The 15,586-nt window shown below is 43.6% G+C and overlaps 1 protein-coding gene across 1 annotated transcript in view; it reads left to right on the top strand.

Annotated features, from left to right (window-relative positions):
• Positions 1–15,586, top strand: part of LOC132836829 (GDNF family receptor alpha-2-like) — a 317,669-nt gene that overhangs the window by 277,985 nt on the left and 24,098 nt on the right. Inside the window, exons 5-7 of the mRNA XM_060856348.1 lie at positions 649–758; positions 10,430–10,564; positions 13,752–13,936. Coding sequence (XP_060712331.1) covers positions 649–758; positions 10,430–10,564; positions 13,752–13,936 — 430 coding nt within the window. The remainder of the gene's footprint in view (positions 1–648; positions 759–10,429; positions 10,565–13,751; positions 13,937–15,586) is intronic.

Below are 15,586 nucleotides of genomic sequence, written 5' to 3'. Positions count from 1 at the left end.
CACATCTTGAAAACTGTGCAGTTTTAGTCTCTTTATTTAAGGGAGTATATAAATGTATTTGACACGGTCAGAGGAGGTTTATTAGAATGGCACTAGGAATGAGTGTGTTGTTTCATGAGGCAAGTTTGCAGAGGCTGGAATTATTGCCTTCGGAAGTCAGAATTGAAGTTAATAGGATCTATGGAGCAAAGTGGTTAAGTCAAGAGCAATGGGCCACTGTTAAAAAATTAGGCATTTCCTTTGTGTATAAAGAGAACATTTTTTTTCTCTCAGTGTGCTGTGCAGCTTTGGAATTCTTGTCTGAGAACGCAGTGAACTTGAGGTGAGTGAATATTTTAGGGCAAAGACAGATAGATTCTTGTTTGGCAAGGGATTCAAAGTTTAGTGAGATAGATGGGAATGTGGAAACTGAAACACAGCTGATCAACTATGATCTAATCAATTGATAGAGCAAGCTTCAGGGGTCAGACCCCAATGCTGCTCCTAATTCCTACATTGTTATTCACCATGAGCACTTTGATATTTTGCTCAGTCCTCTCAGTGCCTACTCAGTTTCCTCAGCGATTGAAGTGGTGAGTTATCAATATCAACTCATACCAACCTTCTTATTAATAGATTAGCAAACGTTTTCTTTGCTTAATCCTGCAGGTCTCGACTCGCAGATTTCCTGACGAATTGTCAACCCTCTGCGCAATCACTGAGTGGCTGTTTTCGTGAGAACTACGCAGCTTGCTTGCTCTCCTATTCAGGACTCATTGGTGAGTTGGGACTCCGACTAATCTACTGGAGGTTGTTTCTTTTTCCTTCGAAGTTCGAGTGTGCAAAAGATTTGCATTAATTTTCCTTGTGATGTGTTCCTTTCTTCATCTATTTGTGCATAGTAGAGTCATAGAGTCCTGCAGCATGGAGACAAGCCCTTTGGCCCAAACTGGTCCATGCCAACCAAAATGTCCATTCACGCTAACCCCATTTCCCTGCACTTGGCCCATATCCTTCTCATCCTCTCCTATCCATGTATTTGTCCAAATGCATTTTAAATGTTGTTAATGCACCCGCCTCAACCATTTCCGCCAGCATTCATTCCATATGCATACCATCCTCTGTGTAAAAAAATCGCCCTTCAGGTTCCCTTTTATTATTTCCTTTCTAATCTTAAAATGATGCCCTCTAGCCTTCAATTCTCCAACCCTGGGAAAAAGACTGAGTGCATTCACCCTATCCATGCCTCTTATGATCTTATACACCTCTATAAGGTTCGCCCACTCAGTCTCCTGCACCCTGAAGAAAAAAGGCTGAGCTTGTCCAACCTCTCTCTATAACTCAGATCATTGAGTCCAGGCAACATTCTTGCAAATATCTTCTGCACTCCTTCCAATTTAATAACATCCTTCCCATAACAAGGTGACCAAATTGAACACAATATTCCAAGTATGACCTCACTAATGTCCTGTATAGCTGCAACAAAACTTCCCAATTTCCATACTTGATGCCCTGACTGATGAAGGCCAGTGTGCCAAAAGACTTCTTCACTGCCCTGTCTACCTGTGACTCCACGTTCAGAGAACTTTGAACCTGAACTCCAAGGTCCCACTGTTCCACTACACTCCTTTAGGCCTGAACATTCACCATGAAACTCCGAGCTTGATTTGACTTTCCAAAATGCAAGCCCTCACACCTATCTATATTAAACCCCATTTGTCATCTCTCAGCCCACTTCCCCAGCAGGCTGAGGTCCTGCTGCCATTTCTGATAACCTTCCTCACTGTCCACAACACTGCCTATTTTAGTGTCATCTGTGAACTTACTAACTATGTTTTATACATTCCCGTCTGAATCACTGATATAGGTAACAAACTGTATTGCACCCAGCACCGAATCCTGAGGCACTCCACGAGTCACAGGCCTCCAGTCTGAGAAGCATCCTTCCACAATTACCCTCTGCTTCCTACTGTTAAGCCAATGGTGTATCCAATTTGCCAGCTCCCCTTGGATTCCAGGTAAAAACAATGACTGCAGATGCTGGAAACCAGATTCTGGATCAGTGGTGCTGGAAGAGCACAGCAGTTCAGGCAGCATCCAACGAGCAGCGAAATCGACGTTTCGGGCAAAAGCCCTTCATCAGGAATAAAGGCAGTGAGCTGGAAGCATGGAGAGATAAGCTAGAGGGGGGTGGAGTGGGGATAGAGTAGCATAGAGTACAATGGGTGAGTGGGGGAGGAGAGGAAGGTGATAGGTCAGGGAGGAGAGGGTGGAGTGGAAAAGAAGATAGGCAGGTTGGCCCAGTCCGAACAAGTCATGGTGACACTGCTGAGCTGGAAGTTTGAAACTAGGATGAGGTGGGGGAAGGGGAAATGAGGAAGCTGTTGAAGTCCACATTGATGCCCTGGGGTTGAAGTGTTCCAAGACGGAAGATGAGGCGTTCTTCCACCAGGCGTCTGGTGGTGAGGGAGCGGCGGTGAAGGAGGCCCAGGACCTCCATGTCCTCGGCAGAGTGGGAGGGGGAGTTGAAATGTTGGGCCACGGGGCAGTGTGGTTGATTGGTGCGGGTATCTCGGAGATGTTCCCTAAAGCGCTCTGCTAGGAGGCGCCCAGTCTCCCCAATGTAGAGGAGACCACAACCGTAACAAGGACAGAACGCCCCTGATGCTCACCTTCCACCCTACCAACCTTCGCATAAACCAAATCATCCGCCAACATTTCTGCCACCTCCAAAAAGACCCCACCACCAGGGATATATTTCCCTCCCCACCTCTTTCCGCCTTCCGCAAAGACCGTTCCCTCCGTGACTACCTGATCAGGTCCATGCCCCCCTATGACCCACCCTCCCATCCTGGCACTTTCCCCTGACACCGCAGGAACTGTAAAACCTGTGCCCATACCTCCTCCCTCACCCCTATCCAAGGCCCTAAAGGAGCCTTCCACATCCATCAAAGTTTTACCTGCACATCCACTAATATCATTTATTGTATCCGTTGCTCCCGATGCAGTCTCCTCTACATTGGGGAGATTGGGCGTCTCCTAGCAGGACTTGTCTGGACTGGTCCAACCTGCCTATCGTCTTTTCCACTCCACCCTCTCCTCCCTGACCTATCACCTTCCTCTCCTCCCCCACTCACCCATTGTACTCTATGCTACTCTCTCCCCACCCCACCCCCCTCTAGCTTATCTCTCCATGCTTCCAGCTCACTGCCTTTATTCCTGATGAAGGGCTTTTGCCCGAAACGTCGATTTCGCTGCTCGTTGGATGCTGCCTGAACTGCTGTGCTCTCCCAGCACCACTGATCCAGAATCCCCTTGGATTCCATGTGATCTAACCTTGTAGAACAGCCCACCATGTGGACCTTATCAAAGGCCTTAATGAAATCCATACAGATTACGTCTACCACCCTGCCCTCATCAATGTTCCTGGTCACTTTATCAAAAAACTCTACTACATTTGTGAGGCATGAAACCCTGTTTTTCCAATTGCATATATAACTTATCCCTCACAGTTTTCTCAAGTGTCTTACCTACCACAGACGTTAAGCTGACTGGTCTTTAGGTTAGATTAGATTCCCCACAGGGTGAAAACAAGCCCTTCAGCCCAACAAGTCCACACTGACCCTCCAAAGAGCAACCCACCTCCCCTCTGACTATTGCACACAGTCACCTGAGGCTGGAATGGAATCCGGGTTCCTGGCGCTCTGAGGCAGCATTGCTAACCACTGAGCCACCATGCCACCCAGGATTTAGTTCCCAGGCTTTTCTTTGCAGTCCTTCTTGAATAATGGCACAACAGTCGCTATCCTCCAATCTTCCGACCTCACCCATGGCTAACGATGATGCAAAAATATCAGCCAGGGCCCTTGCAATTTTTTCTCCAGCCTCTTGTAATATTCTTGGGTATATCTAATCAGGATTAGGAGAGTTATCTACCTACATACATTCTAATACATCCAACACCTCCTCTATTGTGAGAGGGACTATTGCTAACTTCCCCAAGTTCTCAAGTCTTCTTCTCTTTCTCCATGGTAAACACAGAGAAGATATATTTTTTGAGAACTTCACCTATCTTCTGCAGTTCTACATACACAAACTCCACACAGATAGTCACCCGAGGCTGGCATCGAACCTGCGACTCTGGTGCTGTGAGGCAGCAGTGCTAACCACTAAGCCACCATGCCACCCCTTGAAGCGCTCAGCATCTTGGATGATCCTGAATGCGCCTAGCTCCAGCTGCCTAAGACTGTCTTCCAGAAGCTGCAGCTGGGTGCACTTCCCATAGGTCAAGTCATCAGGGACAATGGAAGTCTCCATGAGCTCCCATATCCTGCAGGAGGAATATGCGACTGCCCTTACTGCCATCTCAACTGCTGTAAAACTAAACGGGAAAGTTAAAAAGATTTTACCTGAGCTTACCTGTATTTTTTACTGGGTCACTGCTCTCCAAAGCCTCTCGAGCCTTACTTCTTACTCTGATATCAACAGATTTTGCAAGAGCACTTCTCTCTACGCCTCCACTATTTTTTTGGCTAGAGGAGGGAGAAGGAGGGAAACACTACAATAAGACTTCAAAATACAATCAATACGCTTACTCCTCATCGATACAAGTTTATTTTGAATAATATGGCTGCCATTTCTACCTGTTCTGAATTCCTGTCTAATGTAGAAAAGGTCAGAAGCTGGAAATTCTGTGGCAAGTAACTCAATGCCGACTCCACAAAGCGAGTCATAGGTATGATAGGACACTGTTCATTTGCCTGAATGCAGCTGTAACAACATGCAAGAAACTCCACATAATCTGTGTAAATGCAGCCTACTTGATCTACAATCCATCCATCATCTTCAACAGTCAATCTTTCCACCACAGACAGAGTCACGACAGAGTAAGCCAACAAGATGCAGTTTCGGAAATGAGCAGGATTCCTTCAGCAATGCCTTCCAAACACGTAACATGATCATTCAGAAGGATGAGGGCAGAGATCAATGGAAATAAAACCATCTGCAAGCTCCTTCTGAACCTGAGTACTAACTTCAAGTGGAACTATATTGTGTTTGTAACCTGCTGCTCGGTCAAAATCTGGAATGTGCTTCCTCACAACGCTCAGTGTATCTACACTCCAGGGAGTCAGTATTCAAGAAGGTGGCTCAACATCTGCTTTCTTCTGGAGACAATTAATGCTAGTCTCGGCAGAGACATAAATATTCTGTGAAAGAATAGTTAAAAACAAGACAAGGTTGAATTTCATTGTGACAAATTTATAGTAACATACCGGAGAAAAACAGATTCATTTCCTGTAATGTTTCCAACTTTTAAAGGAAAGTTGCATTTTGTCTTTTCCACCTGCTATTTTAATGTGGAAGGGTGAACCCACTGAAATAGATCCATGTATTGTAAGCTGCTCCATGATACACCTGCAAATAACACTGAGGCTGCTTCCCCTCATGCACACCAACTGCAATAATAAAAACACAGGAACAGAGAAAGCAGTAGCAGGAGTACGCTCGTTTCACAATTCAATATTGTCACAGATGATTCTTGATAAATGTAAGAACATGACTGCTCTCTCCCTTATAACTGAAGATTAACAGTGTGTGTATTCAATACTACACTGCAGCTTACTTGATGGAATTCACTGCAGATGGATATGAACAGGAAACGTTGAGTCCCTGGCATGAAAGAGATTAAACAGCATCTGAGGGAGCCTATTTTTCTGGCTGGCACTCCCAAAGCAGTAGTGAAGGGAGTGCCATACTGTTGGAGATGCTGACTTTGCTTGAGTTGTTGCATTCATGCCACTTATGCTCTCTTGCGTGGACATAAAAGATTCCAGAAGAACAAGGAAGTTATTATCGGTAGCGTGATCAATACTTATCCACCAGTTAATAGTATAAAACAGAAGACCTGGTCATGATCTCATGATCCTAGGAGGAGGCATGGGTGGCCGTGGCTGATGAGGGAAATTAAGAAACATATAAAGTTAAAAGAGAAAAAGTATAACATAGCAAAGATAAGTGGGAAAACGGAGGACTGGGAAGCTTTTAAAGAACAATAGAGAATTACTAAGAAGGAAATACGTAGAAAAAAAAAGGTATGAAGGTAAACTGGCCAAAAATATAAAGGAGGATAGTAAAAGCTTTTTTAGGTATGTGAAAGGCAAAAAAATGGTTAAGACTAAAATTGGGCCCTTGAAGACAGAAATGGGGAATATATTACGGGTAACAAAGAAAGGGCAGAAGAATTGAATTGGTACTTCAGATCTGTGTTCACTGGGGAAGACATAAGCAATCTCCCTGAGGTAACGGTGGCTGAAGGACCTGAACTGAAGGGAATTTATATTTGCCAGGAATTGGTGTTGGAGAGACTGTTAGGTCTGAAGGTTGATAAGTCCCCGGGACCTGATGGTCTATGTTCCAGGCTCCTGAAGGAGGTGGCTTGAGAAATCACGGATGCGTTGGTGATTATTTTCCAGAGTTCGATAGATTCGGGATCAGTTCCTGCGGATTGGAGGGTGGCTAATGTTGTACCACTTTTTAAGAAACGTGGGAGAGAGAAAGCAGTAAATTATAGACCAGTTCGTCTGACCTCAGTGGTGGGAAAGATGCTGGAGTCTATTATAAAGAATGAAATTACGACACATCTGGATAGTAGTAACAGGATAGGTCAGAGTCAGCATGGATTTATGAAGGGGAAATCATGCTTGACTAATCTGGAATTTTTTGAGGATGTAACTCTGAAGATGGATGAGGGAGATCTAGTAGATATTGTGTACCTGGACTTTCAGAATGCTTTTGATAAAGTCCCACATAGAAGGTTAGTGAGCAAAATTAGGGTGCATGGTGTTGGGGGCAAGGTACTAATTTGGATTGAAAGTTGGTTGGCTGACAGGAGACAAAGAGTAGTGATAAACGGCTCCATTTCGGAATGGCTGGCAGGGACCAGTGGGGTACCGTAGGGATCAGTGCTGGGACCGTCGCTTTTTACAATATATGTTAGTGATATAGAAGATGGTATTAGTAATAACATTAGCAAATTTGCTGATGATACTAAGCTGGGTGGCAGGGTGAAATGTGAGGAGGATGTTAGGAGATTACAGGATGACCTGGACATGTTAGGTGAGTGGGCAGATGCATGGCAGATGCAGTTTAATGTGGATAAATGTATGGTTATCCACTTTGGTGGCATGAACAGGAAGGCCGATTACTACCTAAATGGAATCAATTTAGGTAAAGGGGCAGTACAGAGAGATCTGGGTGTTCTTGCAGACCAGTCAATGAAGGCAAGCATGCAAGTTCAGCAGGTAGTGAAGAAAGCTATTAGCATGCTGGCCTTCACAACAAGAGGAATTGAGTACAGAAGCAAAGAAGTTCTTCTGCAGCTATACAGGGCCCTGGTGAGACCACACCTGGAATATTGTGTGCAGTTCTGGTCACCAAATTTGAGGAAAGACATTCTGGCTATTGAGGGCATGCAGCGTAGGTTCACGAGGTCAATTCCTGGAATGGCAGGACTACCTTATGCTGAAAGACTGGAGCAACTGGGCTTGTTAACCCTTGAGTTTAGAAGACTGAGAGGGGTCCTGATTGAGACATATAAGATTATCAACAGATTCAACACTCTGGAGGCAGGAAACATGTTTCCGCTGATGGGTAAGTGCCAAACCAGAGGACACAGCATAAAAATACAGGGTAGACTATTTAGGACAGAGATGAGGAGAAATGTCTTCACCCAGAGAGTGGTGGCTGTGTGGAATGCTCTGCCCCAGAGGACAGTGGAGGCCCAGTCTCTGGATTCATTTAAGAAAGAGTGGATAGAGCCCTCAAGGATAGTGGAATCAAGGGTTATGGAAATAAGGCAGGAACAGGATACTGATTAAGGATGATCAGCCATGATCACATTGAATGGTGGTGCAGGCTCGAAGGGCAGAATAGCCTACTCCTGCACCTATTGTCTCTTGTCTATTGCTGTTAAGGAGAGTTTGCTGAGTGAAAATTGGCTGCCATATTTCCTCTGTCTGAATGTTTACATTTGAACAAAATAATTCAAAAATAATGCTCTTGGGCATCCAGAGAATATAAAGGGTGATATACAAATGCAAGTTCATTCTTCATGTGTATCATCCATCAGATAGTTCAAGGACTAATCTGAGAGCTTGGTTAGAGATGATGATGAATGAAAGAATATCGGAGACAGGGAGGAAAACAGATTAATGGGCAAGAATGTCAACATAAGACAAACAAGTTACTTGTATTTACATAACCATTCATATGACTACCAACATCTCAATTTGACTTTCAGCCAATGTAGCACTTTTGTAATGTAGTCACTGTTGTATGCAATATAGAAAGCACAACCATAAACTATGTGCAACTGACTCTCACTCACAAAGAAATAATAATCAGATAATCTGTTCTGATGATACAAAGCTCAAAGAACAAATGAAATTTACAGCCCAGGAACAGGGTCTTCAGCCCTTCAAGCCTGAGCCGATCCAAATCTACTGTCTAAACCTGTCACCCAATTCATAAGCATTTATATCCCTCTGCTCCCCACCTACTCCTGTCCAGATGCATCTTAAATGAATCTACTGTGCCTGCCTCTACCATCTCTGCTGGCAACTCGTTCCAGACATCCACCACCCTCTGTGTGAAGTACTTGCTGTGTGTATCCCCTTAAACTTTCCATCTCTCACCTTGAAACCGTGACCTCTCGTTATTGAATCCTTCACCCTGGGAAAAAGCTTGTCTCCATCCACTCTGTATATACCCTTCATGATTTTGTAAACCTCAATCTGGTTCCCTCCCCCAGCCCCCGCCCAATCTCCTTTTTCCTAATGAAAACAAACCTAACCTACTCAACCTCTCTTCATAGCTAGCACCTTCCATACTAGGCAACAGCTTCGTAAACCTTCTCTGCACCCTCTCCAAAGCATCCACATCCTTTTGGTAATGTGGCAACCAGAGCTGTACACAGTATTCTAAATGCGGCTAAACCAATGTCTTGTATAATTTTAACATGACTTTCCAGCTCTCATAATCAATACCCCATCCAAAGAAGGCAAACATACTATATGCCTTCTTGACCACTCTATCCACCTGTGCAGCAACCTTCAGGGTACAATGGACCTGCACTCCAGATCTCTGTGCCCATCAACCTTCCCCTAGGCTCTTCCGTTCATTGTATAATTCGCTCTAGAATTAGACTTGCCTAAATGCATCACCTCACATTTGTCTGGATTGAAAGCCATCTGCCACTTTTCTGCTCAACTCTCCAGTCTATCTATAACCTCCTGTATTCTCCGACAGTCCCTTATGCTTTCTGCTACTCACCAATCTTTGTGTCATCTGAAAACTTGCTGATCATACCAACAGTGCCCTCTTCCAGATCATTAATGTATATCGCAAACAACAGTGGTCCCCAGCACTGACCCCTGTGGAACATCACTCCATTTCGAGAAACTCCCTTCAACTACTACTCTCTGTCTCCTGTTGCTCAACCAGTTCTTTATCCACCTAGCTAGAACACCCTGCACACCACATGATTTTACTTTCTCCATCAGTCTACCATGGGGAACCTTATCAAACACCTTGCTAAAGTCCATGTATTTGACATCAACAGCCCTTCCTTCATCGATAAACTTGATCACTTCCTCAAGGAACTCTATGAAGTTGGTAAGGCACAATCTCCCCCGCATAAAACCATGTTGCTTATCACTGATAAGCTCATTCTTTTCAAAATATAAATAGATTCTATCCTTCAGTACCTTCTCCAGCAACTTTCCCACCACCGACATCAGGCTCACTGGTCTATGGTTACCCGGAATATCCCGACTATCCTTCTTGCACGGGGGACAACATGAGCAACCTTCCAGTCCTCCAGCACCTAACCTGTATTTAATGATGCCACAAAGATATCCCGATGAAGGGCTTTTGCCCGAAACTTCGATTTTCCTGCTCCTTGGATGCTGCTTGACCTGCTTGCTTTTCCAGCACCACTCTAGTCTAGACTCTGGTTTCCAGCATCTGCAGTCCTTGTTTTTACCTGATCAATTCCTTGGTTCAACTTCCTGTTTGAAAGACAGCACCTCCAACATTGCTATTTCAGCATTGCACTAGAGCGTCATCCTGAATTTGTGTACTAAAGCCTTGGAATGGAACTTAAACCTGGAAGCTTGTCATTCAGAAGTGAAATACTGCATATTCCACTTCAGCTCTGATGAAGACTAATCTCGACCTGAAATTTTAGATTGCTCTCTCTCTCTCTCCATGGATGCTGCCTGACCAGCTGTGATCTCTAGCATTTGTTGGTTTCATTGAAAAACAATCTTGATTTGTTGTGAAGTACCTCAAGATGTTCAGAAGCTTTATGAAAATGCTAAATTATCCTTTCAAAAGCATTCAGTGACGGGTTTCAATCAGCTGAGTTTAACCTGTATCTTTTCTTCAACAGGAAGTGACATGACCCCGAATTACATTGATGCAACTGACGTTGTGGTGGCCCCATGGTGCACATGCAGTGGTAGTGGAAACCAGAAGGAAGAATGCGACAAATTTCTGAACTATTTCAAAGCAAACACCTGCCTCAGTAAGTCCAGTAATGCACAGAGCTTGAGTAACATGTTTCCTTTGCTGTACTTGTATTGAGATATATTTTCAGCTGGAAGCTCCAAATGTCCCTCAGGCCCAAGGAATACTAAAGAACCTATTGGCAGTGCCTTAGGCATTTATCTCTTAACTGATAAACAGTAAAAAGAAAATGTTGTAAGCATAACTGTAGTGTTACAGTGATCTTTGATCATCATTCAAAGTCGTGCGGTTTGGGCACCATAGAGCTGAAACTTTGATTATTTGCTGTGACAAACCTATTGTCACCTGATGGATCTCATGGCATCTTTGAAGAAGAGCAAGTGAGCTCTCCATGGTGTTCTGACCAATATCTGTCTCTCAATCAACATCACAGAAAATCAGATTCCCCTGTCAAGCTCACATTGCTTTTCACAGGATCTTTATAACTTGGCTGCTAGGTTTCCTTACATTACAACAGAGAAATCACTTCAAAAGCATTTCATGGGTTAAATTAAAATTAATTTCAAAAGAAGTGTCATAGAAGTGCAGGTTCTTTCTTTTTTTGTGCAGGTAAATTGTTGCAGGTTTCAAACTAGAATGGGAAAGAGTGGCCAGGACTTTGTTGTTTGTTTCAGGATACAACTTGTGTTTGTATTCTCTTAATGGCAACAGCAAAGGAGCAAATGGAGGCTGGCAGCCAAGCTCTTCATGTTTTCACAAAGCCCTAATGTTTTTCTATGGTTACTTTATTTCCCGAAATGCGGATGTCAACAGCAAAGCTAGACTTCAGTGCAGGCCTCGAAATACCTATGAACTGAATGGCTTGCAAGGGCAGTTAGGAGTCACCTAATAGCTGTGGGTCTGAAAACACACACCAGCCAAACTATGCAAAGACAACAGATTTCCTTGTCTGAAAAACATGAATGAAATAAGTGGATTCTAACAATCACTGCTGATTTCTTCACGGTTGCCATCACTGAGATTAGATTTTAATTCCAGATTTTATACTAACTTTAAAATTTCAACGGCTGCCAGTGAAAATTGAATTCACGTCCCCATGGGTATCTCCTTAGGGACATTAGCATTACATCACTGTCTCCCAAATGCTTCCCATAAACCTGACAGACCCAGAAACAGGCCTTTTAGCCCATCTGGTCCAAGCCAGTACCTCAGTTCCATGTGAGCCACCTGTTAGTCTTCTTCTCCCAACCCTATGTGGGACTGTGGGTTAACCCTCAGTGAATGGTCTATAGTGGGTCAAAAAAAGAGCTTATCATCACCTTCTCAAGGGTAAGTAGAGGCTGGCAATAATTACTGGCCTAGCCAGCAATGTCCACACCCTATGAGTGAATAAAAATAAAAAAAAATCCTTCTCTTTAACCTTTCATCTACTGTGGAGATTTACTTGAAATAGATCAATAATATTTACCTTAACCACACCTTGTGATGGGTTCTACCTTCCAAACAGTGATATACCCAGCAAAAACTCCCTCTGCACAGAAAAAAATCATTCCCTCAGTAAATACATTAAGTTGTGTCATGTAAAACCAAGGAGATAGTAAGGACTGCAGATGCTGCAGTGTGACAGTTGATAAAGTGTGGAGCTGGAAAAGCATAGGAGATCAGGCAGCTTCTGAGGAGCACGAGAGTCAACTTTTCAGGTAGGAACCTTCTTTACTGACTAATGTAAAACCAAGCCCACTTTAGTAAATGCACAATAACAAAGGCCCAAGACGATACTGCTCTATTTGTGGAAGAGTCCTATTTGCTGTGCAAGTTTTCCTACCACTTTACTCAACACAAATACTGGTGGGGGTCCAGGAGAACATCTGAGCAACATTAAGCTCTACTAGGTCCTTTAAAATTGAAAGTGGAATATTTTTCCCAGTGTCTTTTTCAAAACGCAACAGCCTTAAAACGCAATGGCCTTAATATTGCTTATATAACTGGGTAATCAAGACAATGCTCAAACTGTGGCCAAATGACTGTTTGGGTATTTATCATTGATTCTTTGCTATGTGGAGTACACCAGACTACGTAAACAAGTGTGAACAGACGTCCTTCACAAAGTATTTTCATCTGCAATACTTGGAGCCTTTGACTCATTGAAAGGTTTGCTGGCTGAAATCCTAGCAAGCATAACACAGTGCACATTTGCTCTTCATCCGACAACATCTGACTTTTAGATTAGATTCCCTACAGTGTGGAAACAGGCCCTTCAGCCCAACAAGTCCACACCGACCCACCAAAGATTAACTTACCCAGACCCATTCTCCTACCCTGTATTTACCTTTGACTAATGCAACTAACACTATGGGGCAAGTTAGCATGACTAATTCACCTGACCTGCACATCTTTGGACTATGGAAGGAAACCGGAGCACCGGGAGGAAACCCACAGAGACACGGGGAGAATGTGCAAACTCCATACAGTCGCCCAAGGCAGGAATCAAACCCAGGTCCCTAGTGCTGTGAGGCAGCAAGGCTAACTACTGGGCCACGATGCCGTCCTATAAAATAATCATTCTTGTTTTAAAATTTGTTCAGGGTCTCGCTGTATGTAATATTCTCCAGCTCTATAACTGAAATCATAGAATCATACAGGTGGACAGCACAGGAACAGACCATTTAATCCAACTGGTCCATGCTGATCAGATATCCAAAATTAATCGAGGTGCAGTTGCCAGCATTTGGCCTATAGCCTTCTAAACCATTCCTATTTATATACCCATCCAGATCCCTTTTAAATGTTGTAATTATATCAGTCTCCACCATTTCCTTTTGCAACGCATTCCATTCTCTGAGAACAGAGCCTTAATTTCCATTGCTCCATGATTGGTAGCTGCGCTTCAGCTGTCAGGACCCCAAGTTCTAGAACTTCCTCCATCTTACTCTCAACAATACACTCCTTCATCATGACATTCATTTAGACTTCTCTGTTTAGCCAGACTTGTCATGACCGGTTGCATAATATCCGTTTTGCCCAGTATCGCACTCTCACAAGTTACACTCCTATAAGGCACCTCACAACACATTATTACACGAAGAATGCCATACAAAATCAAGATTTAGATTCATGGATCACAAAAGCGCCTTCCATCAGATAATGGACCACTGCATTTTCGTGTAACTTTATCAGATTCATATTCATTCAATAAGTTGACTAGACTAGTGAATGATTTTTTTTTAAATGTCTTTTTTCTGCAGGAAATGCAATGCAAGCTTTTGGCAATGGGACAGATGTGAATATGTGGAAACCCAGCTTCCCCACTCGAGCCACATCACTGCTGAAGACAGAGAATATGATTGAGAGTGCTCAGCCTTCTGATCACATCAAGGAGATTACCACGGCTGATGATGCTAACATTCTCACCATGTGTTCTGACATGCAGGTACAGCATCATCTGACAAATGTGTAAAGAAGCACAGCGAGACATCCTGTACTAGCACTGAGAGTAAAGGAAGGATCACTAAATGTACCAAAGAGGCAATGTCCATGCAGGTTTGAGACAGGAGACAGTAAAGGGGCTTTTGCAATTAGCTCCAATGCACTCTAGAGGCAGTGCATTAAGGTTTCCTGCTGCTCAACTGTTTAGCTCTGCAAAGTTCAACTGATTGGACAGAAAGAATGGCTTTATTCCTTCTTGCAAGGTGGCTATTACTGTCAAGGATATTTAATTTGATTTGTTTTGAATAATTATTGACACATGTCAGAAATACAGTGAAAAGTTTTGTTTTGCATGCAATACAGGCAGATGATAACAGACAAAGACCCAAAGGTCATTGGGTGTTTGAGCAGAGCGAGGAATACAAAGTTACGGCTGCTATGAAAGTGTGCAAAAAGCAAGATCAATATTAGATTTGAAATTTGAAAAGTTCATTTAAAAGTCGAATAACAGCTGGTAAGAAGCTGTTCTTGAACTTGTTGATATGTGTACTTAAGCTTGACGGCTGAGTAGGAAGAAATTATATCGGGGTGGGGGGGGTTCTTTGATGATGTTGACTGCCTTTCTGCAGCAACAAGTACAGATGGAGTCAGTGGATGCAAGGATGGGTTGCATGATAGTCTGGGCTATACTCACAACTTTCTGGAGTTTCTTATGGTTCTGGGCAAACCAGTTGCCATACCAGGCCGTGATGCATACGGGGTATGCTTTCCATGGTGCACCTGTAAAAGTTGGTGAAGGTCTTTATGGGCATGCTGAATTTCCTTAGCCTCCTGAGGAAGAAGATACATTGTTGTGCCTTCTTGACCATCCCATCAATGTGGGTGGTCTTGGACAGATTATTGGTGATCATTACTCCTTGGAATTTGATGTGCTCAACCATCTCCATTGCTGTAGAGAGCGGCTTGTCTTCCTTCATGCTTTCTAAAGTCAATGATCACCTCTTCACTTTTATTGACATTGGGTGAGATCTTAGTAATGACATCACCAAGCAATCTATCTTGACATTGTTTGGTATCTGGCCAACAACGGTGGTGCCATCAGCGAACTTGTCACTGGAGTTCTGACAGAACTTGGAGACACAGTCATGAGTGTACAAGGAATACAGTTAGGCGGTTGAGTATGCACCCTAGCACAGTGCTGATGTTGAGGATTGTTGGGGAGGAGGTGTTGTTTAATTTCCCTGATTGCAGTCTGTGGTTCAGGAAGTCAAAGATCCAATTGCAGAGGGAGGAGCAGAGACCAAGGTTTCAGAGTCTGACGATTAGTTTGGTTAGGATTGTACTGTTGAAAGCGTAGCTGTAGTTCATAATTAGAAGCCTGACATAGGCATCCTTATTATCCAGATGCTCCAGGGACAAGTGTAGGATGAGGGAAATAGTGTCTGCCATGGACCTGTTGAGCTGGTAGGCAAATTGCAAGGGATTGGGGCAGGTTGGGAGGCTCGAGTGGATGTCAGCCATGACTAACCTTTCGAAACACTTCAGAATGATGGAGGTCAGAGTCACTGGGTGGTAGCCATTGAGGCATAGTGCACCATGTTTTCTTTGGTACCGAGATGATGCTGCTCATGTTGAAGCAGGTGAGGACTTCAGA

Source organism: Hemiscyllium ocellatum, chromosome 48 (genome assembly GCF_020745735.1).
Source record: "Hemiscyllium ocellatum isolate sHemOce1 chromosome 48, sHemOce1.pat.X.cur, whole genome shotgun sequence".
Classification (NCBI taxonomy): Eukaryota; Metazoa; Chordata; class Chondrichthyes; order Orectolobiformes; family Hemiscylliidae; genus Hemiscyllium; species Hemiscyllium ocellatum.
This window is presented reverse-complemented; position numbering and strand designations above follow the sequence as displayed.